Source organism: Dichotomopilus funicola (genome assembly GCF_033296635.1).
Source record: "Dichotomopilus funicola strain CBS 141.50 unplaced genomic scaffold C8A04scaffold_117, whole genome shotgun sequence".
Classification (NCBI taxonomy): domain Eukaryota; kingdom Fungi; phylum Ascomycota; class Sordariomycetes; order Sordariales; family Chaetomiaceae; genus Dichotomopilus; species Dichotomopilus funicola.
Window position 1 is genome coordinate 1 of NW_026944138.1, and position 24,332 is coordinate 24,332.

At 53.9% G+C, this 24,332-nt stretch overlaps 9 protein-coding genes across 9 annotated transcripts; 2 read left to right on the plus strand and 7 right to left on the minus strand.

The window, feature by feature from the left end:
- Nucleotides 1–8: 8 nt before the first annotated feature.
- C8A04DRAFT_33197 (uncharacterized protein) lies at nucleotides 9–3,916 on the minus strand (the record flags this gene model as incomplete). Its single annotated transcript, XM_062782367.1, has 3 exons — nucleotides 9–1,973; nucleotides 2,037–3,763; nucleotides 3,852–3,916. Coding segments are annotated over 3 exons (3,757 nt in total), but the record flags the coding sequence as incomplete, so codon positions are not given.
- A 1,169-nt stretch (nucleotides 3,917–5,085) lies between these two features.
- On the minus strand, nucleotides 5,086–8,806 carry C8A04DRAFT_33198 (ankyrin repeat-containing domain protein; the record flags this gene model as incomplete). Its single annotated transcript, XM_062782368.1, has 3 exons — nucleotides 5,086–7,406; nucleotides 8,495–8,574; nucleotides 8,661–8,806. The coding sequence occupies 3 exons, from the start codon at nucleotides 8,804–8,806 to the stop codon at nucleotides 5,086–5,088; spliced, it is 2,547 nt and encodes an 848-aa protein (XP_062632689.1).
- A 1,205-nt stretch (nucleotides 8,807–10,011) lies between these two features.
- On the plus strand, nucleotides 10,012–10,344 carry C8A04DRAFT_33199 (uncharacterized protein; the record flags this gene model as incomplete). Its single annotated transcript, XM_062782369.1, has 2 exons — nucleotides 10,012–10,088; nucleotides 10,167–10,344. 2 exons carry the CDS (start codon nucleotides 10,012–10,014, stop codon nucleotides 10,342–10,344), a joined length of 255 nt encoding a protein of 84 aa, XP_062632690.1.
- Nucleotides 10,345–10,802: 458 nt separating this feature from the next.
- C8A04DRAFT_33200 (glutathione S-transferase) lies at nucleotides 10,803–11,655 on the minus strand (the record flags this gene model as incomplete). The annotated part of the gene is made up of 3 exons (XM_062782370.1): nucleotides 10,803–11,263; nucleotides 11,350–11,542; nucleotides 11,626–11,655. 3 exons carry the CDS (start codon nucleotides 11,653–11,655, stop codon nucleotides 10,803–10,805), a joined length of 684 nt encoding a protein of 227 aa, XP_062632691.1.
- A 732-nt stretch (nucleotides 11,656–12,387) lies between these two features.
- Nucleotides 12,388–13,365, minus strand: C8A04DRAFT_15968 (putative short-chain dehydrogenase; the record flags this gene model as incomplete). Its single annotated transcript, XM_062778683.1, has 1 exon — nucleotides 12,388–13,365. One exon carries the CDS (start codon nucleotides 13,363–13,365, stop codon nucleotides 12,388–12,390), a length of 978 nt encoding a protein of 325 aa, XP_062632692.1.
- A 1,686-nt stretch (nucleotides 13,366–15,051) lies between these two features.
- C8A04DRAFT_15959 (uncharacterized protein) lies at nucleotides 15,052–17,127 on the minus strand (the record flags this gene model as incomplete). Its single annotated transcript, XM_062778680.1, has 2 exons — nucleotides 15,052–16,585; nucleotides 16,802–17,127. The coding sequence occupies 2 exons, from the start codon at nucleotides 17,125–17,127 to the stop codon at nucleotides 15,052–15,054; spliced, it is 1,860 nt and encodes a 619-aa protein (XP_062632693.1).
- A 922-nt stretch (nucleotides 17,128–18,049) lies between these two features.
- On the minus strand, nucleotides 18,050–18,578 carry C8A04DRAFT_40814 (DASH complex subunit DAD2; the record flags this gene model as incomplete). Its single annotated transcript, XM_062785071.1, has 3 exons — nucleotides 18,050–18,189; nucleotides 18,244–18,303; nucleotides 18,362–18,578. The coding sequence occupies 3 exons, from the start codon at nucleotides 18,576–18,578 to the stop codon at nucleotides 18,050–18,052; spliced, it is 417 nt and encodes a 138-aa protein (XP_062632694.1).
- Nucleotides 18,579–19,008: 430 nt separating this feature from the next.
- On the plus strand, nucleotides 19,009–21,418 carry C8A04DRAFT_15970 (uncharacterized protein; the record flags this gene model as incomplete). Its single annotated transcript, XM_062778684.1, has 3 exons — nucleotides 19,009–19,060; nucleotides 19,120–19,561; nucleotides 19,612–21,418. The coding sequence occupies 3 exons, from the start codon at nucleotides 19,009–19,011 to the stop codon at nucleotides 21,416–21,418; spliced, it is 2,301 nt and encodes a 766-aa protein (XP_062632695.1).
- A 672-nt stretch (nucleotides 21,419–22,090) lies between these two features.
- On the minus strand, nucleotides 22,091–22,895 carry C8A04DRAFT_15958 (Metallo-dependent phosphatase-like protein; the record flags this gene model as incomplete). The annotated part of the gene is made up of 3 exons (XM_062778679.1): nucleotides 22,091–22,213; nucleotides 22,292–22,732; nucleotides 22,827–22,895. 3 exons carry the CDS (start codon nucleotides 22,893–22,895, stop codon nucleotides 22,091–22,093), a joined length of 633 nt encoding a protein of 210 aa, XP_062632696.1.
- Between the last annotated feature and the right edge of the window lie 1,437 nt (nucleotides 22,896–24,332).

Below are 24,332 nucleotides of genomic sequence, written 5' to 3' on the forward strand. Positions count from 1 at the left end.
GTCGTGACCATTCTGGACAGCCCAGGACAGCGGTGTCCGGCCGCCATTATCTCTCGAATCGATATCAACTTTGCCTGTATCAAGCAGTAGCTTGACCACAGCGTCGTGACCATTCTGGGCAGCCCAGGACAGCGGTGTCCGGCCGCCATTATCTCTCGAATCGATATCAACTTTGCCTGTGTTAAGCAGTAGCTTGGCCATAGCGTCGTGACCATTCTGGACAGCCCAGGACAGCGGTGTCCGGCCGCCATTATCTCTCCAATCGATATCAACTTTGCCCATATCAAGCAGTAGCTTGACCACAGCATCGTGACCATTCCGGGCAGCCCAGAACAGCGGTGTCTGGCCATTCTTATCTCTCGAATCGATATCAACTTTGCCTGTGTCAAGCAGTAGCTTAACCAAGGCGTCGTGACCATTCTGGGCAGCCCAGAACAGCGGTATCTGGCCAATATTATCTCTCGAATCGATATCAACTTTGCCTGTGTCAAGCAGTAGCTTGACCATAGCGTCGTGACCATTCCGGGCAGCCAATAACAGCGGCGTCTGGCCATTCCTATCTACGTGATCGATCTCGGCACCCATCCGAAACAGTGTCTCCACAGCGGCTGTGTGGCCGCCGCGGACTGCGCACAATAGCGCCGTTCGGCGCTCGAAGAAGGGATCAATGCGACATAATAGGTCTAGCCAGGGGACATCGAGGAGCTCGTGGCCGTGCTCTGCGAGGTGACCGATCACCCCCTTCGTCTTCGCGAATACGAAGCTGAGGCCGCCAAGATTTCCGAGTTGCTTTCGGCTTTGGAAGCCCAGCTTGCAATGTTCCCGAAGGCGGCCCTGAGACTCAACTGGCTGGGCTTCCACTTCGGCTTCTAGCAGCGCCCAAACAGCTTCGGTACTCCCGGTGGCTAGCGCAGCAAAAATTGGCGGCCCATAGCGTACCCCGGCTACAACATCGAAACATGACTGCTTTTGAGGCTGTATTTTGATGAGCTCGGCTAAGTTCTTCTGTGCCAGGATGTAACGGAGGTTTACTGATCGCGAATACTGCCGGACGGCGTGCTTCTCGAGGACGTCGTGGACAGTTGCCCACTTCTGGAGAGGAAATCTGTCGAGGAATGCCCGCTGCCCTACCCCATGTCGCTGGGCACTGTTGGCATGCTGGAGGATGTTGCGCAGGGAATATTCGAGAAGCGGGAACCTCAAGGGAAGGTCCGCGCGAAGCTGTGTTTGTGCAACTTCAAAACTCTCTTCCGAAGGATGACTCCCCGATAGCTCAAGATCCATATCTGTTTCGAGCTGGGCCAAACAACAATCCCTCAACACTTCGTGGCTCTGCCCCTCGAAGTTGCCACTGAAAATAGCCCCGGACCACTGACTGGCTCCGGATTTTCCCAGCAAGAAGTCACGGACCGACTCATGGATAAACTGGACCTCGGACGATTTGCCCCGCGTGACCCCTGCCAGGCCCTTGGAGGAGTGTCTTACAAAAGCCTTCATCTCATCCAAGTCCACAGTTTCTGGGTCCCACCGTCCGGAACAGGGCCCTTCCTTGAGGCCAAACTGGACGGCGAAGTAGAGCTCCTGAGGTTTCAGGGGACGGGTCGCAAAGAGGATCCATTGCAGGCAGATCTTCAGCAGCTTCGGATCTTCCTCGTCTCGGGTGAGAATCATCTCGAACAGGTCGGCCAACTTCGGGGGAATTTCCTTAAGACGCTGGCGCATCTTTTCAATGGGCTTGCCCGGGTACTCCGAGTTGAGGATGTCGACAACGAGGGCGACCCAGAGAAAAATCAGTGAGGATTTCTCGAGGATTTCGGCTTGGAGCGTTTGGGCGGCTTTGGTGTTTTTCAGTCTGAGTTTTGCCTTGATGTAGGATTGAATGTCCTCCTTGTGCCCGACTTCGTCTTCCAGCGTCAACTCGGTGCCCTTCTTGATAGTGATAAGCGGATAGTGCCGGCTCGAAAAGCAGATATCTATAGAAAATGGCCGGGTCAGCAAGACTACTTTCGTTGCGGAATTCTAGAATACCCAGTTACCTAGCCGAACCTGCGAATCCTGCGCCGAATCACAGAGCTCCTCAAAAAAGAAAACCATCTCTTTCGCTTGGTTGTCGTCGCATTCGTCCAGGGCATCAACAAATATGGTCAACCGCCGACTCCCAAGCTTAAGAATGGCATGGTGGAGCGTCCGTTTCAGCGCCTCTTCATTCCAGCCATTAGTTTGGATCCCCCTCGCGCCATCGGCCGTCATCCACTCCAGACTGTCTTTCAGGTCTGGTGCCATCTGAAATAGCTGGTGAAGAAGAGAGCGGTACAACCCCGGAGTCGACTTCTCGTCGAGCTCACCCCGTGCGAGGAAAAAGAAAGAGAGAACAATTTGTGAAGGATCGTGCTTTATTTTTGACTTCACATCTTCGAAGAGGAGCTTCATCAAGATAGACTTCCCAGTGCCAGGGTTGCCCCTAATCCAGAGGAAGCCACCGTTGTCGGGCTGGTTGGCGGGATTGCGCCAGGATGTGTATTCTGGCTTGCTAAGAAACCAGCGGCAGGTCTTTCCCTGGGCGGTCGTGAGATTTGTCAAGCGCTCATCGATTTTGGTGAAGTAAAGCTGCTCGATAAGCGCCGACTTGGTCTCCTGGGTGATGGACTCGGCGGCCCTCCAGCCCTTGTATCGAGTTTCTTGTCCCGGAGGAAGGTGTTCGTTTTCGACGACAGGGAGTCCGCGATTGATGCGTTCCGAGTCTGTAGCAGGTGTAGCTTGGGATCTCGCTTCAATCGTCTCCATAATGCGCGCCATGGCGGCCGCAACCTTGATGTATTCGGGGTCTTGGAGCCCGTGGAAGCGGCACATGTCCATGTGATCGCTTGAAATGAACTGGCGTGTCTCGAGGGTGGGAATGTTAAGACAAGAAGACTGGTCCTTCACCACAGTGGTTCCGAAGAGGGCCTTGACGCCGTATTCCTCTTGAAATGAATAAAGCGCCCAGCCTTGTGCTTGACATATGACCGGAAACTCTTCTCTCAGTTCTTTTAGGCGTTCGGAATCCGGCATGAGCGCATTGACGATCTGCGGGTTGACTTGACCGCCGCACGCCTGATATGAAGCAGCAAGGATATGGTGGAAGACGTTTCGGGGATCTGCCCCACCGTGCGGAGTGCCGAAGAAGATGATTGATGACGTGGCTTTGAGTATACCGTAGATATGAGGCTTCAATGGCTGACACGCTTGGGCGCTCCGAAGGGCTTCCTTTACTACGATACCACCAAGACTGTGGGCGATGAAAACTATGGGTCGGCGTTCCTCGTTTGGGTCTCTTCGAAAAGCCTCGAGGGAGTAGAGCATGTCCCAAGCATGGTCATAAATCGTTTTCTTGCTCACTGGGCCCTGGAACCAGTGCCGAACATTGGTGTCGTACCCGTAAGTCAGGATCCGGGAGTTGGGGATTGTCTGGCAAGCGAGGTCTGCCGGCCAGTAGACCTCTTTCGGTCGTTGCCCTTCAGATCCGGCTTGGGCTCTGCCATTTGTGCCGTCCACCGTCGGTGTGCGGCTGGAACCTGGGGATGCTGGGGCCGATGCCACTGTGGAGTGGAGGGTTGATGGGCGTCGGCCGAAAGATGGCATTCTCAACCTCTTGGAAGGCCTCGCTCCATCTCCGACCTCATCGTCTTCGCCATGCCGCTTTGCCGAATTCTTGCGTTGCTTTTTGAGCTTGAGCGTCCAAGTGTCCTTGGGGTGCCCAGTAAATCCATGGACAAACACGAGACTAAGAGGCGTCAGTTGGCTGTTGGATTGTTGCACGCGCTAGAACACTCGACATCAGAGGCATAACTGAGCGGTGACACAAGACATACTCGACCGCTGCCTGCGGAGCTTCATACAGCACCGTGAAACCCTTCTCGTTGACCCGGGTCGCCATTTCCACTCTTTAGTGCATCGAATAGATCGTGATCCTGCGCTATCCTGTTACGCCGTCGAGTCTTTCAGTGTCGGAGGAGCCGTCTTCATTAGAGCGGGCTGCTTGTTAGAAATGTAACGGCGGTGAAGCCGGGAAGAATGGAATTGTCGAGTCCAATGAGGTTGAGGGGGCGATGAGGCTCAGCTGGGCCAGCTGGGCTGGCCACCAAAATGCGTTTGCTGCGCCTGCACGTGCATGAGGGCTCATCGCGAGGCAGATAAGCCATTGGCTGTGGTTAGGGGTTCTGCTCCGTGTGTAACCTTTGAAGGGTGGAAATTCCAGAAACAAAAATCCGAACAATTGAGGGAAGGACTCTAACTGAATGGCGGATGTACCGCGTACCGCATCATGATGTTGGGTTCGGTAAGTTGCTCTCGTGGAGTCTCGCGTTGGGTTACGATACGAATGATGTAACTACGTGCATACGCCAGCGATTAATTACCGGGGTCGGCAACGCCAAATGAATCCGCTGAATATGTAATGTTAGGTATGTAATTTATTTCCACTCTATGGACCCCTGGCCGATGTTTGTTTAATCACAACCACTACCGCCCCCACCCCCCCCCCTCCCCCAAAAAAAGAAAAGAAAAAAAAAAAAAAACCAAATACCAAGGACTAGTATGTCTTCAGTGCACCTGAAAACTCAGCCCCCCAACATCACGCGAGCTCTGCGAGATCCCAGTCGTGATGGCTTGTCTGCTGGGCTTCTAGCAGCTCTTGGCAGGGGGAAGCCCAGGAAGTTGATGGTCGAGGCGGAATTGCAGTGGCCAAACTAACCGGCGCTTGTCGTCTGTAGCGTTCCGGCTCTTCAGCTCGTCAATGGTTTCCAATTTACAAGTTGTTGCGTGTCACGGGCGAGATGGAAGTGCCATGGCAACCGGCGACCGCTGACAGCACACCGACTACTGTGTTCGATGTTGAGCCGATGCTCGCATCAGCACTTCACGAAAGGCATCCTACAGCCTCTGTTGGACAATAGTTGCCTGTAGTGAGACTGGGTGCTTTCAGAAATGGAAAAATACTAAACAATTAGCGATCCTGGAAGAATTCTCCCTGTTGAAGATCTTAGTCACCTAACTCAAGAAAGACATGGAACTGTATCAAACTCGGCGCCCGACCACCGCAACTACCTATTGTGAGCCTGTTCCATCTTGCATCTTCAAAAGCTTGGCCACGGCATAGTGGCCGTTTTTCTCTGCCAACTGGATTGCGGGTTTGAAGCCCCGCCGCCCCCGCCTGACGTCGCCTACCGCCCCAGCATTGAGCAGCAGTTGGACCATATCCAGGCGGCCATGTTTAGCCGCCGCCTCGATTGTGGTCAGGCCGTGCGTGGGCTCAGGTATTGCGTTGACTTTCGCGCCGCGGGTTATCAACAGTTTGGCAAGCATGAAATCTCCCGCTATGGCAGCACCTCGAAGTGCTGTGATCCCACGTCGAAACGCCGCATTCGCGTTGGTGTTGGCGTTGCGCTCGAGAAGAAATTCGATGACCGCGGTCTTTGCTGCTCCGGGCGGCAGCAACGAAGCCGCTTGGAAAGCAGTACGCCCAAGCCGGCGTGCCGGGGCTTCGTTGACATCGGCTCCGTGGTCCAAGAGGATTTTTAGCGCTGTCAGGTCCCCAAGAGAGGCTGCTAGTTGGGTCGGTGTGTATGGCGACGGGTAATCAATAATATCTGATACCGGTTCGCACCACATGTAATCGATGATTCCGTTGTGTGGTGGCTCAAGGAAGTGCCTTAAGACTTCGTGCCATCCTCTCTTGATAACTCCGTGAAGTACCGAGCTTGGCTTGCCGCAAGGGCGGTTGACGGTAGCACCGGCGGCCAAAAGAGTTTCGCAAAATTCTGGACTGCCCGCAGCGTTGGTATTGTGGCAAAACGCCTCGAGGGCCGTCAAGCCACCTAACATTGCGGGGGGGGCGGAGGCATCAGCCCCATGATGCAGCAACATCTTGGCCAAGTCGACGGGATTTCTGGTCTGGAGTGCTTCTTGTAACGCGGTTCGCCCATCGTATGGATCAGCTGGCGCGTTGACGTTTGATCCTCTCTGGATTAGAAATAGAACTAAGTTCAGATCTCCCTGACTGGCAGCTGTTTGAAGTGGGTTCTTCTGACGCAGCAAGGGCGTGTTGATGTCCACACCAGAATCTAGGATCGTGGCTACTGAGGCAATAGTTCCAGAACATGCAGCAACCAGCGCTTTCATTCTTTCCTTCAAATCAACCGGGTGCGTGAGAACCCTCTTCAAAAGGTCTGGTCTTCCGATCCCAGCAAGTTTCTCAAGGAGGCCGGGATATGTAACATCTGCGTCATATTCGAGAAGTAGCTCAACAAACCCATGGTCGATTCGGTATATGTCCAAGGCCATCGCGAGTGGGCGAGCCCAGCGGGTTGGGCCGTTTGGATTAACCCCATGTTCGAGCAGTGCGGTTGCCGCCATCAAGTGGTTGCCAAGGATGCATTCCTCGAGAGCTTCCTCCAGGAGGCATGGCGTCGCTCCTTCCTGTCTATCAGTGATGTAGACTGCAAGAGCATGACTGCCATGGTTCGCGGCGTCCACCACATCCCCAAGCAAGGGCCCTATCGATCCCGGCTCCGCCTTTTCCTTCAAGATCTCAAACATGCTCCGGCAATGCAATGCAGCCCATTTCAGCAGAGGCATCGTGCCAAACTCCAAGAACATGTCGGCTTCGTACTCCAGAAGGAGAACAACCATTTCTTCATGTCCTAGATCGACAGCGCGTCCGAGTACAGTGTGAGGCGATCCGAAGAAAGAGGTGGTATGCCTCATGAGACGATAGTACAAGTTCACGGACGCGCCCGCCTCGAGAAGAAACTTGACCCCTGCAATGTCCTTTCTCACCACCGCTTCGTAGAGCGCAGTTTCAGGATACTGGTTCCAGGTGTTGGAGGACGCATCCACAGAGACCCCGACCGTTAAAAGGGATCGCGCGAGATCATACTGTTGATCGGAAACAAAAGAGTTAAGGAGCTTCGCTCCCAACTCCGTGTTTCTCAAGCGCACCGGGTCTGCGTTGGATAGAATTCGTCGAGTGAGGCTAGCGGCACCGATGGAGGCTATCTCGTACAGCATGGTATCGAGTTTGACGCCGTACTTGTGGAGTGCTTCGAGCACCTGGAAATTCTTGATTCGAATAGCCGACTCCGCGACGACCTTAGCGAAAGAGTGAATCGTAGGAGTCTGGATCTTCATGAATCCTTCCAGTAAATCTGTGTATTCATGGTCGACGATCCATTTGAGAAAGGCGTCTATTCGACTGCTATGCAGGAGGTTGTTGGATGCGAAGAAAGCGGCCAGGGCAAAAAGTGACGGGAGTGTTTCGGAAACTGGCAGGGAGGAATCCAGAATCCATCCCAGTTGTTGCAGGAGATCTCCCTCATGTCGTTCCGGAACCAGTTGCTGAAGCTGGGAGGAGATTTCAGCAACACTGGCTACTGACTGAAGTTCTGTTAGAGGGTCAAGGGGCTTAGAGAGCAATTTCCGTGCCACCGCTCGGAAGCTAGCGGACGTAGCTGGCGAAGATGGGGTGATTCTACTTGGTGGAAGATGTCTCTTCAGATCATAACCTATGCAGGCTGTGATTAGCAACACAATATTTGGATGGACAATGGTTGGGGGATCTGTACCAGGCTGCTCTATGGTGAAAAGAAGCTCGAAGAAAGGCAGATTCTTCAGTAGGCCACAACCCAACCGGGTGTCGAGCGAGTCAAAGTTAGATTCGACACGGTCATCGGGTAAGGATGGACCTGCTCTGATTGAGGCAGAGCCGAGATGCCTGTGGCTTCTTTCCCAGTGGTTGATAACCCCGGACACTGCCGTGGTTTCAACCTGTGAGTAGTTACCAGTGTGTAAACCCATAGAGGTAACTGGTCCTTCGTTCCTCAGTTAACTAGGTACACAACTCCAACTCTTGTCAGGCTCGTACATACCAGCTTCAACACCTGGGACAGACTCAACCGCCATGTCCACATGATTAAACTCGAAGAATCCGCGTATGGGCTCTGTGTTGGTGGCTCCAGGTAAATCAAAGGATGTTTCACGTCTCACCGACACGCTGGATGGTCGATCTTCAAATGTTCGCTGTACACATGCTGTCGTAGGACTTTTGAGTGCTTGACTGGACATCGGAGCTAAATGAGGACTTGGAGTTACCCCAGCTTGGTGAGTCAATCGGGAGGGCATCCGCAAGTTGACATTGTGCTCTGCTAAATTTTCTCCTTGCCTATGGCCTTGAGCTGGGCCGGGGATCTGAATCTGACCGCCGACAGTTACCGGCGATGGTGTTCGGAAGGTGAACCTCGATGCATACTGATTGTGCTGTTGCACTTTGGGTCTGTAAGCGATCGCATAGGCTCAAATGGTGTGCTCGATCACTCACTGTTTGAAATCGGCTGCGAAATTCGATGTTTCAGTTTCCTCCTCCGTATGCGACGACGAGCGAGAGCTACACGCTCTGATGACAACTGCCGGTGATCAAGATAGACCTTCGTTTGCTTTCCAAGTGCGTCGCGACGTTCACATTGCTGCTCAATATACAGCCACTCTTCACCTGTCACATTCTTCTTGAGACTGCTGAAGTGACGCTTGTATTGACTCTCACTGTGGAGACCCATTAATCAGTGGCTGGTGATATCCGGCGCCGCTCAACTACCCAGTAACCCAGGTAGCTTCATAATGGGGCGTACCTTGGATTAAAATTGTATTTTGTCCTCATATGTTCCATCACCTGCTTCAGCGTTCTGCCGTTGCCGCCCACCAACAGGTCCATGATTTCGCCCTCATGCTTACCCCAATCAAGCGGAGTGTCCTCCCCGGCCGTGTCTGGGGGCATGTCTATGGTCTAATGTTGGAGTGAAGATTGTTGGTGAGGTAATGCCGAAATGATGTGGACAAGAAGGCAAACAGGATGTGGACAAGAAGGCAAACAGGATGCGTGAAGGCTTCATTTTGACCACCCTCCCTCGGGCATTTCACGCGGACCACGAACGTCTTATGCAGCAAAGGCAACCTTGAACTCAGCCACCGAGTCAGAGAGTCTCAGTGGCCGCAAGCCGCACCCCACTTTCCATTCGGTGAACTTTGGTCGTACTTTTGTCTGCCCCCCTGCAGCCTCACAATCAGTATGATTGGTTTACCGTTCACACTGGCGCCCGAAAGAGGCCGAACTTTGGTCGTACTTCTGTCTGCCCCCCTGCACAGCTACACAATCAGTATAATCGGTTTACCGTTCACACTGGCGCCCGAAAGAGCCGAACTTTTGTCGCAAACCAGGGGCAAGTTTGTCAGCCTTTCTTGGCCTGCATCTTTCCGTCTCAGACTTCGACACAGCACCCTGTCCGTGGAGGAAGACCCAGCAGAGATGTAGCAAATGGTGACGCGCAGTCCAAAGAAGCTGGCTGGAACAATCGTTTTCTGGTGGACAGGACTTAATTAAGAGATTGGCAAGAAGATGAGAGTCGAACATAATCAGGGCAAGGCACCGAATGGGCGAAAGCGTGTGACGCACAACAAAATTATACAGCGATTGCGCGCTAATTGCTCGGTGGCGACGACATGGTGTTGTGAGAAGTTCTACATCGATGCACATGGAGCGGCCGGCTCAAGTATCGAAATGTCACGCTTGTACGGTACGTACCTCGATTCCGCCAAGAGTCAAGAACACCGTGGTACCTTGGTGTAGACAGAAGCTTATACATACGGTACGTACCTCGGAGACCGGAGCAGCCTAGCGAACTTCTGTCGGTACGTACCTCGATTCCTCCCAGAACAAAAATACAACACCCTGGGCCTTGGCGTGGAGGAAATTTGACACTGGACAGGAGTTCGACAGTTATGGAAAGGAGTAATGATTGAGTAGGAAGCCGGCATTGCTGGCTGCTCAAAATTAGGTATATATAAGTCGGTGCTGTTAACCTCTTACGCCCTCGTATTTCGCAACACCTTTTTCTGTGTGAGCAATATCCATACATACCAAACCTACAGGCCCAGTTCCACCACAATCTTTATTCCCAGTGCTCTCAGCTATATCTGACGAATATGTCCACCAAGTCGCCTCCCTCCATCGGCTCCACAGAAGTCCAAGCTCCTCGATCTTCTACCGGAACCACGACACGGTGGGTATTATTATTGCTTCCCCTTTCTTGTCACTCCAGCTGTATACCCGGATACTGACGACTCCCTAAAAACACTAGAGTCCCCGAGAAATCACACATCAACTGTGGTTCCACCAAGTCCCACCCCCTTCTCGTATCAAACAATGCCACCTCGATGTTGACAAGGTGGCTTTACGACGTCGACGACGTGACTGTCACCGAAAAGCTTCAGCGGGACGCGCTTGATCAGGGAGAGAACAGCACTGATGGCAAATGACGATCTGGAGGATGACTCGGATGATCAGGAGATATTTGTGTAGATTCAGATTTCGTGCCACTTATCGGTCCTTTTAGCTCGACTTTCTCGGAGTCCTGCTGCAATGGAAAGCCCCTGGCTGTGCCCCTATGCCTTCTTCCTGCGACTGAGTTGTTGTCTGAATTGTCAAGAGCCAGGCCTCTGAATAGACCTCCTGTCTTTCGGACACTCCCCCTTACAACCACTTACATACCTAACCCTTAGGGTTATATATGGCAAACGTCTAAGTTCTTCAAATCATATTGTGTCACTCCAGTTTAGTGTTAAAGGATGATTACCTCGCGAACTCCAAAACACTCAACCTCCCACTATTGGTGAAGTAGTTCTTCCGGAAATATTCGCGCCGAGAAAGTTGAGAATTACGGTAACGTTCTATGATTTCCGAGCACGGCCCTAAGCCTCAACAACACCGAACTCCCCTACTCCAGTTCAGGGACTGGCAGATCCAACAACACCAACTCTCCCGCTACCTCCCTAAACACCGGTGTCTCATACACCCGACAAAACCACTCCCACAGCCGAGGATACTCAGCCTTCAACACCCGGTGAAACACCGTCGCCACAAACTGAACAACCCCCGCGGCAAACAAGTCCGCCACCGTCAGCTGCTCCCCCACAAAGTACTTCCTCGCACCGGCCCCGGCAGACGTCGCGTCGGAAGAACTCAAGTGGTCCTCAAGGAGCCGACAATCCTTGTAAAATGCGCGCAGGCAGTCTTGGACATTCTTGCGCACGGCAAGTGGGACGCCGGTAAGTGGCAAAATCACCCCGGCGGCAGCGGGGAGCGTGTTGGAGTTGAGGAGGGACATCCATTTGAGGATGAGGAATTCGTCGTGGCGAGTGGCGCCGAGGAGGGTGGTGGTTTTGCTTTGAGAGGCGACTTTGGGTTTCACCGTTCGTTAACCTAGGTTCTTGTGCAGAGGCGAATGTAGTGTCTAGAGTGTGACACAATTAGGGGGGTCCTACGGTACAGGGTAATGGGAATGCACTCGGTTAACACGAAGCCGTCAGCGCCCACGAATGTCGGCACTTGGCCAAGGGGGTTGATTTCAAGAAGCTTGGCGTAGTTTTCTGTGTCTTGTTTGTCAGCAAAAACCACGTCTAGCTGAAGACCGTGGAGTTTTGCGATGGCCAAGATGGCGGTTGTCCGAGGGGTGGGCTAGGGAGCATGTTAGTTGTGGTCTGGCTTTCTGTGCACGATTCAGGGGTAATTAATTCGTAAGTTGGGAAGGGGGAACTTGCGTTGTGCGTGTAAATCGTTCCGAACGACATTGTGGCGTTATTCTGTTGTTTCTTTGATATTCTTTTCATTTAAACTTGATATAGTCGGCGAATGCAGCATAGAGTAAAGAACACGACTTTGATTTGATATTTATATCCGTCGTGGACGTCCGTGGTATTAGGTGTTCGTTTTTGGGCTTGGTTCCGAACCCTTTAACAACTCGGATTCCTCGGATTCCCGGCTTGGATGCACGAATGGTGTCTCAAACTACAGACTGATCGAAATGGTAAAAAAGCTCAGTGTTGAAAGCATTGCGAATTAGAGCCGATGTTTATTTACAAGTTGAAGAGTTTGAGGGTTAAAGTCGATTTGTCAGCTTCTGAACAATGGGGCATTAAGCGAGTGACACAACACCACAAAACACCAGGTACCTAGTTTATTGAAGTAAAGCATTATCATTCGGTGGTTATTAGAGACATCACGGCACACTCTATCCCAGGTGTGCTCGAGTCAGTGCATTCCTAATCTACCAGAGTTCTACCCCTCTAGATCTGCCTCAATAATTACTTCTACCCGTCGCCCGCCCCTCGGGCGTACCTTCCTTCAAAAGAAACAAAAAAGACCAAAAGAGAAAAAAGAGATAGCGTCACATCGTACAAGCCGTCCCACTTGCGCCTTCCCCTACATGGATAAACCGCCAACATTCTCCGAGCCCAGATATTCATACCAGACACCATTCGATACCTAGGCAGACAGACACTTCGACAACCCCAGACACCCCCCTACGAGAAATTCCTCGTACAACCAGCCTCAATCCTCTCCAATTTCCTCACCAACTCGCCCCACACTCTCTCCTGCGCCGTCTTCCCCGCCTCGCTCGTCACCACCGTAGACGGCTCAGCAATCTGACAGTCCGCGATATACGTGCCATGTGACTCGACACCCTTGGCACCGGCATCAAGCAGCGTCCGGCTCCCGGCCTCGGTGGAACGTGCCAGGAAAAACTTCATGATTTTAAACGTGAGGGTAGGGCCGTCGCGGTCCAGCTCGGAGTAGCAGAGCCCCGGGGTGAAGCAGTTGATGGTGACGGGGAACTGGTCGGCTGGGGCACGCTCGCTGATAGCACGTACGGCGTAGATTTCGAAGAGCTTTGAGATGGGGTACTGATCTCGGAGATTGGTTTTGAAGTTCTCCGGGCTGCTGACGGTATTGAAGATTTCCCCCTCAGCCGCGTGCTGCTGCGGGAACTGGGTGTGGAGGTGCGCTCCGGAGGAGGTGATGGCGAAGGTTGGGCGGGTTTGGAACTCCGCCGCGGTGGCTTTGAGTTTGGGGAGGACGAGAGATAGGAGAAGGAAAGTGGAGACGACATTGACGGTGATGCTTTCTTCGTCTTGCTCTGCGCGGTGGTAGTGCATGCGCGCGACACCAGCGTTGGCGTGGAAGATATCGACGCGGTCAAGGTCGGAGGTCACGCGGGCGGCGAATGCTTTGACGCTCGCGTAGCTGGCCATGTCGAGCTGCCAGACGTCTATGGTGCCGGAAGCACACTTGGTGGTGGTTTCGATATCCTCCTTGGCGGAAAGGCCCTTGCCAATGCTGCGCACTGCGAGGATGATCTTGGCAGCGCCGAGGCGAGCGTAATGCCGGGCCGCTTCTTTGCCGAGACCTGCATTGCCGCCAGTGATAATGATGGTTTGGCCAGTGTAACTACCGGTGGGATAAGGCAAGGTGACAAATAGTTGGCTCCAAAGGAATCCCATGGCGACGAGAGATGCTTGCAAGGCCAAGAAAAAGGCGCTTCAGAGGTTCGCAGGATGGCAGGTTTTAAGGATGGCTATGTTGGTCGAACAGTGGGAGCTGATTGTGCCCATGAGATAACTAGAGAGGCCACCGGGCCAGATTTACCCATCTCTTGCTTCCCTTCAATCGTATTTAAAGTTTGAACTCGAAAACTCCAAGGTTATTGCTTTGTCGGCGACAACGGATATGAAGTTCATGAACTTGTAAGTTGGCGGAGATAACGGAGTTTGGCCGCCTATACGCGACAGGGAGGAATGTTGCTAGGGGTCCGGCAAAACTCCGAATTGCCCGATCCCTTGTTCTGAAATCGAGTGTTTTTGTAAATGGTCTGCAAAATACCTAGGTTTCACCTCTAGCTTGTCCCTGCGCTTGTCGGAGAATCGGCAATTGTTGTGACCGTAGCTTGCGTCATGCAAGCGCCCGCGATCCCGGGTTGCCACCGATGCCCCGGCCCTGAGACTACTTAGGTAGATACCTAGGTAGGTAGTTTCCTCCCATAGATCCCTGTTGGAGCTCAAATTATGTTCCTACCTAGTTTACAGCCAAGAGAATTGGCGGTCAACGGACTTTCATGTTTTTATTACCCCGTGTACTCGTGGGTTGGGTTGGGATCCGGATCGATGGCCGAACAAATTATACCTTCGTTGAATTAAGTGGGGTCCGAGAATCGCGACATGATACCGAAACGGCCATTTGCTTCTATTGGGAAAGGATCACCACTGGTTGGACCTTTTTGACTGTCTTCTTCTTCTCCCTCCTCTTCCAGGTGTCGATTTTGTATGTTCAGCTTCTTAACTCTATGGTGCGATGTCCTCGGAGCATGTTCTCGTGGCTGCCGGGCCATCTGCATATGCCGCTGACCCTGTGGGGGAGAAAGGCCGGTCGTCTGTTTAATATGCTTGGGGAGTGACGGTCGAGCGATATTGGCCTGTACATGGGTTGACTTGAACGGCGGGCCTAAGTAACTTAAACTACAATCAATTCCAGGCCACGGTACGGATACCCACCAAAGTTTCTATGCGTGGCAAAAGAATCACAGGGTCCGGCGTAGAGTTGGGATAGGGGGAAATTATATCCCATCATGTAAGCCCCTATCACGTCAAGGCGAGACAACAGCAATGCCGATAAGTGACTGGCACGAAAATTGTGTAATTCCATTGTTTTCCAGCCCCCTAGTCCTTAACAAGATAAATAACAAGACTAAAGCTACACAAACCACGAACCGCAGTTCAGACTTCCCATCCATCAAGGGTCCCAACCCGACGAGACCTCCCGAATGTTAAAACCCGTTGAATGTTGGGTCAAGAAAGCTGGAGACGACGCCAGCCATATACGGGTACCTGGGTATCTGGCGATGCGCAAATAAAATCCGCCCAAAAGATGTTGCTGTGCAAAATGCCAAATGGCCCAAGGGGTGAAGGGCCAGTGCAAGCCTGACATAAACGAAATAACGCCCAAACCCACCATCGCGATGCATGCATGTTCCTGCTGTTCGTTATTCGCCGCCATAACAATAAACGGCTGATCGCCCCACTCTTCCTCCGCTTCAATTTCACGAACCCTTCCTTTCCTCCACCCCATGGTCATCCTCATACCACACCGGATCACCGTCCTCATCCCTCCTGGAGCAAGAAGGGTGGGCATGCTCAGGCACTCCCAGTTTGCCCCTTCCCCATTCTCTCTCTTGCCATTTTGACCCTTTGCTTCTCTGCCCACAGCCGACTCAACTCCCGGCTGCGCTCCGCGGCCTTTTCTCTCGCCTCCCTAGCCGCCCTCTCCCGTTCGCGCTTCTCCCTTTCTCTCTCCGCCGTGTACGAGTTATCGCGGGCGAACACCTCCTTGCCCCTCACTCGCTGCTGTGCCGCCTCATCCGCACTTAGGCGAGTACTAGAATGGGTGCTACCGCGCGAGTGGACACTAGCAGCCGCCGTCGATGACGACGACGTCCCACGCGTAGCCGGCTGCTCGGCGGTTGGGTGGCGGCCTCGGCCAGGCGTGGTGGTCGGGGTGAGGTTGGTGTTGGCAGTGGCTGACGTGGCCGACGAGGCGGAGCCCATAATGGACTGACGTTTCCTGAGCGTGGGCGTTACCGCTGTAGATCCTGAATCAGTAGAACCCTCCGTTGACCGAGTCTTTTGGCGTGCTAGACTGGCAAGGGTCTCGCGGGGGAATGTGCCGGGCGTAACACTAGAGCGGATGGGGCGGGCTTTGAACTCGCGGCGCTTGCGCTCCTCCTCCTCCTGGGCGCGGAGCTTGGCCTGGTGTTCCTCGCGCTTGCGGCGCGAAATTGCTTCACCGGGAAGCTCAAACGTCGGGCGAGTGGGTGCTTTGGTAGACTTGAAGTGCGGCTTGGCTGGCGAGTAGGCCGCCGCGATGGCGGCCGCCTCCTCCTCGGATATATGCTGCGACCGGCGCTGCTCACGTTGTTCCTTCAGTCGGCGAGCCACAGCCTCACCCGGAAGTTGGAATGTTGACATTGTCGGAGCCTTGTCGGACTTGGCGAGCGGCTTCGGCGGGAGAAGGCTGGCGGGCCGCGCAACCTTCCGCGCTGAGGTAGACGTCTTCTCGCCCTCCCTAACGGACGAAGACTGGCGCACGGAGGCGCTACGCTCGAGGGGCCGGCTGCCGCTGCGAGCTGAGTGCGGGGTTCGGACAGAAGTCGCCCGCTTCAGTGGCGTCGTGCTCGGGCTAGCGACGTCGAGCTTCCGTGAGCCAGCCTCAGGAGAGAGCACCTTGCCGAGGTGAGCGATCTGGCTCAAAGCTTCAATCTCCTCCTCTAATCTGTCGAGGGCCTCGACGGAGTCTTCGATGCGCGACACTGGCCGGGATCGTTCCTCACCAATATCGGAACCGAGGTCGTTGATCTCCACCATCAGCCCCGGGCTCTTAGGGACGTCCAGGGTGCCATATTGGCGTTCCGTCATGGAAGCTGCTTCACTGAGCCGCAGCCGCTCGGCCGCAACGGCGAGCTCCATCTCCGCAAACACGGGTGCCACATCCATCATGAACTCCTCTTCGGCCTTGACACGGGTGGCTAATAAAGTATACATGTTAGTAGGTTTGCCGTCTCCCATTGCGCCGGTATCCGATGCCGATCTACGTTCAACCAGGTTGCATCCAAAGTGCACCATCTTTTCGCCCTGGGACAGCTCCGCATCGCCATGAGAACCGCTGCGCGGTCTGTCCCCGTTGGCGCCAGCTTGGATGGGAATCGAGAGCAGCCAATCAAACTGACCTTCCTGATGCTTCAACAGTTGCGCCTTGGTGCCCGGAAGTTGCTGGCTGGCCACGGCAAGGGCGTTGTTGTTCTCAAATTCTTTGGGCATGTCAACGCAAGTTGGGTGTCTAAATCGAAACGGACTTCAGGAACACATTGACATACCTTCGGAGTTCGACGTGATGGTGTTAGTGGCGGCAGAGCAAGCCTTCTGGGTGGACTCTTTCGTGTTTAGCGTGTCGGCAAGAACCTGGAAACCAGTTCCCGTGGACGGACGCAGCGCGTTCTCCTTGTCAGGGTTGTTGAGGTGGAAACCATCCAACCGATGCGCCAGAGACTCGACGCTGGTTTTGCGATCACCAACGTTGTGGATGCTGTTCAACGGGAGTTCGCCCAAAGCCGAGCTTGCGACGCCGTAAGGGATGCTGTTGGCGTTTTCCTTCTGGCAGAGGTCGTTGTGAATGTCGGGTTCGGCGTATTGCCGGGGGCGCGAAATGGTCGCCATGGCTCTCTTTAATATCGTCGCAAACGGAACCCCCCGAAATAAGCCTGATTCCGGGCCAAGGGTCTCGAGTCGCCGATGTGCCCAAGAATGCGGGAGACAAGGGGTAGGTTTCCAAGTGCAATTTCACAACAAGCCGACGCGATTGGCTAGCGCCCTGAAGGAGGGGTGTTTGATCCTCAGGCTTGACGGCTTGAGAAATCTGGGGATATCTGATCGGGAAAAAAAAAGCTCGGGCGCGACGACGATCAATGATGCTCGCAACCTAGCAATGAGGAGCACCGTTCTGAAGCAGGAACGCAATTGTTGTGTGCGGGAGAGAGAGAGAGAGGGTGCTTGAGAATATTTGGCAACACAAAGAGCGCGTTGCGGGGGACTACTGTATGTAAGAGGGTTGCATTGTTTACTTTCCCGCGTCACGGCTCAAGAAGGCATTGCCTTGTCTGCAACGATGTAACTTCCCTGGCAACCGCGCAATTGCCGTTCCACCCTCCACGGCTTATCGGGAGAAGAATTGATAGAACGACCGAACCGGTTCCCTTCAAGCTCCTGCTGTTTTCGAGCTTCTCCACCGAACTCGAATTGATCATGGGCAAGTCCTCTGCCTCCGTCGCCACTTCTCTTGCGATGTCGTCCAAAAGCGGTTAGGCAGGCAATTTGCGAGGTGCGACAACCCTGGCGACGCGGCGCGAGAGTTCGACCTGTTTCCCCTCCCCCGCACCTCTACACTGAGGGATGTCACCCCTCGCAGGACTGCAAAAATTATCGGCGTCTTACTTAAGCAGCTGCCATAAAAGGGCGGCTCCGATTTTCGTGTCCAGTAATAGAGCTTCCGCTTTGTTATATCTTGGTATCAGGATGTTGCCAAAGACGTGTGAAGGGCCACGTCAGTTGAGTTGAGATGCTCTGGAAACGCAAGTGCGATTCACCCGGACTCCTCCTCGGCTGCGCCTTCCGCGTGCGCTTGAAGAGCAGGAGCGTGTTCCGTTGGGATGCGAACCAATGTTTGCGGAAGAGGCGCCCGGTCAGGGTCTTCGACTGGTACAGTTGGTTTTGGGAGTTTGGCTGGTGTCATTTAGCATAGCTCTACAAAGACGGTAGAAAAGGATGATAACACACCTGATGCCATATTGATAGCTCTCAGCACGTTATGCCAATTGCTCAACACCAAGGCGATAGCTGAGGGAAGCCCGATTAGTTTTAACTACTATAAGCAACATTTATTGACGCCACACACCCTCCGTTCCATCTGAAAGAGTAGCGAGCTTCTGCTCTAAAGCTTCCATCTGCGTTGCAGCCGCCGCGCTGAGATCGCGTAACTCTTTCAGGTTCTCTAACTCAGCTTTCTTTTCGTTAACTCGAGCAACTAAAGCGGGTGACTGGCCCCCGGAGTTTGCGGAAAGCGACGGCTGCCGCATGTGAGAGGCCAGCGGCCTTGATGGGAACCCTGACATGTTGGCGTAAAAATTGAACAAGATAAAATGACCCGGGACATGAATGAGGTAGCTGGGCGAGGCCTATCGAGAGGGGTAAGAATGACTTGCAGACATGGGCGCAAGGGTTGGCGGTGCCTTGACCACTGGCTGGTCGAGGTGGGGCAGATTCCTCGGCTTCCAGGTTGTAAACATGGGCTGGCCCAAAGTTCTGTACAAACGCGCTAGGCTCAATCCGGAAGCAATGTCAACATTGCCCACCACGGCGACACGAAAATTGTCCAACTGCGGACTTGACTCTTTACCTGTTCTCGTTGACGTCGCGAAAAACCCCATTCACCAGCACTGCGTCCCCCCCTGCCATCACCCTCATCACCCCCAACCGTTACGCTCGCCCTCCAATCGCGAACAAGCCGACCCGCGCCGTTTATTTTTCCTACCATCATGAGCGATGGCGCGTCTCAACGAAGCACCCGTTCCCGTGGAGAGTCATCTCGAAATATGTGCGTGTTTGGGACCTTCACCCACCGACAATCACGGTTTGCTGACGGGTTTGATATAGTGCGTAGGAAATTTCTACGCCAGAACCGCGACATCGCGAAAATCAACTCGGACCAATCACAAAAGATACGACGACTCGAGAACGACTGCGGCCGATTGCTTTCCGAGAACCTCGATCTTCGTGGCCAAATTCTGCGACTCGAAAAACAGGTGGAGGATAACAGCGCGCGAAGGATAGCTGACCATGCACTTGAAGTAAAGGCTAAGCTCGAGGAGCAGTTGTCGGGGTTCGCTGCATTGTTAGCGGATCTAGGTTCAGAGCCGCCAGCCAAGAGACGTTCTTTGGGTGACCGTACGACGTCCCGATCGTGCCAGAGCATGGCAAGAAGCCCACAATTTAGGGGACGGCGGACTACGTCAATTGACTCGGACACTTTGGCCGAGATGGAGGGTAGATTACCTCCTATCTACGAGAACAAGAGCTACCCACGAGCAACTATGAAGTGCGTCTCTCTACAATTATACTGATTCGACGTTTGCTAATTATCAACAGCACGGAGGAAATTATGGCACTTTGTGCCGCGGCGGACGATACCAATGATTCCTCTGACCTAGGGCCGCCCCCCATTGCGCACTTTGTCAAAGACGAACCCGTCAAACATTCGCCAGCTAGGGATGAAGAATTCGCGCCCGAAACTACAAGGCGGCCGGCCACGATACTATCCCCGCCGAAGCTCAGCTATGTAAGGCAGCCGTCTAGGAGCCCCGAACTTGAGAAGGAAGCCGAGGAGCACATTGTCAAGCCCACAAGCCCAACAAAGAACACACCATCTCCCAGGAAACCAGTGTCAGAGCCAACTCTGCAGCCGGTCAAAACGGGTGCGAAGCGGAAATATGGCGATGAGAACGGGACATCTCAGAGCACCACGCCATTGGCTAGTCAGGAGAACAGCGTGCTTACGGAAAAGCCATTCCCAACTCGTGGCGGCCACAAGAAACGGACCCTCGCCGAATTGGCAAACGTGAAGCCGGAGAAGAAGACTGGCAAGGCACCGCTCTCTGGGAAGAGGACGCCACTTGCTGCGAAGAGCACCAACGAGGACGTGTCCTCTCCACGGAAGACTTCAAAACCAGCGGTGAAGGAAGTGAAGGAAGTGAAGAAAGGGCGAGCGTTGGAGGTCAATGATGTGATCATGAAGGATGAAGTCCATGCCCCAAGGAAACCGGTTGAAATCGTGATTCCAACGGACCAGGCCCTTCTGGAATCGGCGACCTCCTTACCATCAGCGACGCCAAGTTCCCCGACCACCCCCCATCGGCAAGCCCAGACCGAGGTGCCCCACGACACTCCGCCGCCGGCCGATATCTCCTCCACTGGCGAGACGATCCGACCAAGCCGCCGCGCTAGGGCTGCTGTCAGCTATGCGGAACCGAACTTGCGAGACAAGATGCGGCGGCCTACCAAAGAGCTTTTCGACGCCGTTGCTGGTGAGGGCAAGTACGCTCACCGCGCATCGTTGAAGCCGGATGACCAACATTCCGCCCCAACCTCCACCACCAAAATCAAGCTCGAGCCGACTAGCAGCAGTAGCAACAAGATCACAACGGTGAACGAGCGACCCGCAGAAACCCACCCCGCTCCTCTAAGTCCCCTAGCTCAAAAGGATGCTCTCTCAGACACTTTCCCTAGCACGGTAGTTCTAGAGAGACGGAAAAGGCCTTCCGCCGTAGCTGCTAGCCGCGAATCTTTATCGACATCTCTTGCAAGCGAACCGAACCCAACCACTGCCTCTGTCGCACAAGAGTCTGCGCCGTCAGACCACAAGCGGCATAAGGGCAGTAGCAGTAAAACAAACACGGCGACCAACCAAGTCCCATCCGCTGCCTCGACCGAGGAAACGGATATCTACGATTTTACCGCTTCGTCTCCTGCTCTCTCTAGGCAGTCTGCTTCCAAAAGCACCGCCAGCACCACGACCGAACCAAGCGCTCCCCCTCCATCGAGCTCCGCATCCCGCTTAAGACCGACACGAAAATCCTCCATGGTCGCTGCTGCAGCACTCCGTGAAACATTCGACAGCGATGACGATGAAGACGACAACTCCACAATCAAAAATCCCAAACTACCCCCACCACCATCAACTACAACGTCGCGGTCCGATGGGCGAGGTGGAAGGAAGCGGGCATCGATGCTGGCGCCTAAGAAGAGCTCCATGCTGGAAAACTTGGAGGATGCGGATTCGGTGATCGTTGCGGCGGACGCGGACATTAGTAGTGCTTCGACGTCGACGACAGAAGGGGACGGATCGAGTGGAAGTGTCGGCGGGAGGATTTCGAGACGCAGAAGTATGATGCTGTGAGGCATTGGGCATTGGCGTTCTTCCTTCTTATTGTGATTGATGGACACTCTATTTTCTGATTTCTGTTATTACCGTAACGACAGCGGCATGGCACAGCGTCTGGCGTTTTCTCATTCTCTCTTTTGTGTTGTTGGTTCTGGCTGGGGAACAGGGAGCGGGCTGATCAAGGAGGGTGGGTGGAGGAGTTCGGTAGCATCTGTCCGATAGAGGTCACGCAAGTAGCTTTGCTCAGATTGTCTCCCTCAAACTCAAACTGGATAGGGAATACAATAGTACCATTATCCCTTTGTATTCTTGATAATCAGGCTTTCTTTGCGGCTCGAGGCCGATCTGTCTATGGCCATCTGGGTGATACAGTGGATTCGAGATGTGTTGCTGGCTTTAAACACGAAGAAAAATCCCGCTTCCTCGTGGCCTATACTGGCCCTCGTAAAAAACTCCCAGAGGTACACCCAATACAAACAACCCCACCACACGTCTATTCCGCCAGGTTTAAATGGTCGGATCTCCGAAGTCCGCAGTACCGGACCGGTGTTTCTAAAGGGAAGTCATCCTTCCTCTGCGCCACCGACGGTCACTTAGCGCCACCTGAATGTCTCTCAAGCCCTCGGCGGTATTATCGCCCACTTTGATCCCCAGTTCCCGCCGTTATCCTCGGCCTTGTTTGTCCGTTTATGGCGCTCCCGTCGGCTCGACCGGCTTGGTATAGGTGACCTTCTCGACCGCCACATTCTCTGATCCGTTCTCTCCTTTCCTCAATTGGTAGACGTAGAGCGTCAGCGAGATCCCTTGTACCTGTTCCAGACCGTTAGCACCATTCCTTCAACCTTACCCATGACACACACCACCCCCAAAAACCAGCCGCGTACTCACATCCATCAGACAAAAGCTGGGTACCACCTCCTCCGCATCCCCCTTCACCTCCCCTGAGCTTCCACCTGCCACCCAATCCGTCGTGAACGCCCCCGTCGCACTTCCAGGGTTGACGAAGAACTTATCCATATACTCAAAGCACTCAAACCGATGTGTCCCACCACTCCAGCACAGCACGTCCACATCCAGCCGGTGCGCTTCCGCCAGCAGCACATCCGGCTCATCGCTGACTAGTGTGAACCCCTCGAGAAACCCGACGCGCACGGCGCCGTGAGTGACGACCTGTGTGAGTGGGAGCGCGGCCGCTTCGACGTCGGTGCGGCCGCGCACCATTTTGAGGTCAGGGGAGATGCTGCGGAGGTATTCGTACGTCGCGCGGTCTGTCAGGTTGCCGAGGCAGAGGGTTTGGCCGATCTTGCCGGGGGAGAGGAGCTTTTTGAACTGTAGGGTGGGGGAGGGGCCTGTTAGTTGGATGCTAGTAGGCGGATGGGGACGGAGTGCAGCAGTAGCAGCAGCAGCAGCAGCAGGTACAAACCTTTGGGGGGATATCGAGGGCACGGTCGGGTATATGCAGGTCGCCAATTACGAGAATTAGAAACGCCATTGTGGAAGCGCCGTAGGAGGATGTGGAAGTTCAATGAAAGGTTCCGTTCCGTTGAGGGGGGACGCTGAACTGGGAGGGGTAAATTGGCCGCGGGGGCTGAATGGAAAGCGATCGCGAATGGATGACGGTAGTTCAATTTGGATTAGAATGCGGAAATATGCAACGAATGCTTGGAACCCGAGTCTCGGGCGGAGTGGTCTTCACCTTGATGTGTCTCGAGTTGGGGATCACGACGACGCGGTTCCGTTGGAGCTCAGCTTTCCGCCCAAGTTTAGCTGGCGCAAGGGTAATTAGGGTTAGGGTTAGATATATCCAATTCTCTACCTATGTTTCTTCACCCCTTTTGTATCCCATGGCTTTCCCCTTGTTTCAAGTCCCTTGAGAATTTGGTTTTCGGGCGGAATCTCACTTGTCATATTGCTCCTTGTTAAAGCTACGCTGTTGGGTCTCGGCATGAGGCAAGATCTCGGACATACATCGGCATCTGGAGTCATCTTATGTTACGTCCCACAACAGTAAACACCGAGTTCCACGATACCCCTCACCAAGTCCCTTCGCTCCCCAAAGGTTATTCCGGTGTGCCTCCGCTATTCGGATCTGCTGTGGCGGTTTTAGGCCGGACGACAGCTGCCCCTGCCCACGGTGACGGAACAGCACCTTTCTTCTCGCCTTTCCGAGCCAGCACCGGGGGGGGCTCCTGCGGCGGCGTTTTGCAGCGACTTGTCCAGGCGAAAGCGCCAGTTGCTCTCAAGTTTTACGTGATGGATAACCCGACAGATAGACAATACGATGGGCTACGGATTTGATATAAGATTTTCAACTAATAACGTATCTAAAATGAAAGCTACAGTGACCAATTGTGCAAACACTGCGTGGTTTCGGGGCCAGGAAATCGATTTCCATGTTACTTTTCCAGGGTCACCCGCATTGCCGCTCTGACCACCGTAGACTTTCTCCCCGCTCGAGGCCGACACGGGAAGCGGCACGCTGCACCAGCCGGGCGGGTCCGGCCTTCAAGAGGAAAGAAAGCCGAATGCATTGTGAAATATGTCAAAGATTACATCTTAGCGATGCTAGCAGCGCAGACACCGCGCAGACATTGAACGTAAATTGACCGTGCTACGGTGATAATTCAAAACGCGTGGTCCAAGTCAATCCGACTCTGCGTGACCGCAGACTGGGGTCGAGTTCAATACGGAGCGAAGGACGGGAGCAGTGGGTTTTCTCTCTTCTCCAAAATCCCGGTACCGGTCGCTTATTAAACACTCGGTGCGCCCGGTCCGAAAGGCTATTTCGAAACCTCGGGGCTCTATCCGTATTCTGTGCGAGTAGTTTCAACACATCAACATAAATCGACACCAAGGGTGTCTAGCAGCAATTGAGATCAAAAACAATCTACAGGGGGAACGCCACCGTTAGAGTGTCAAGCTACAAACG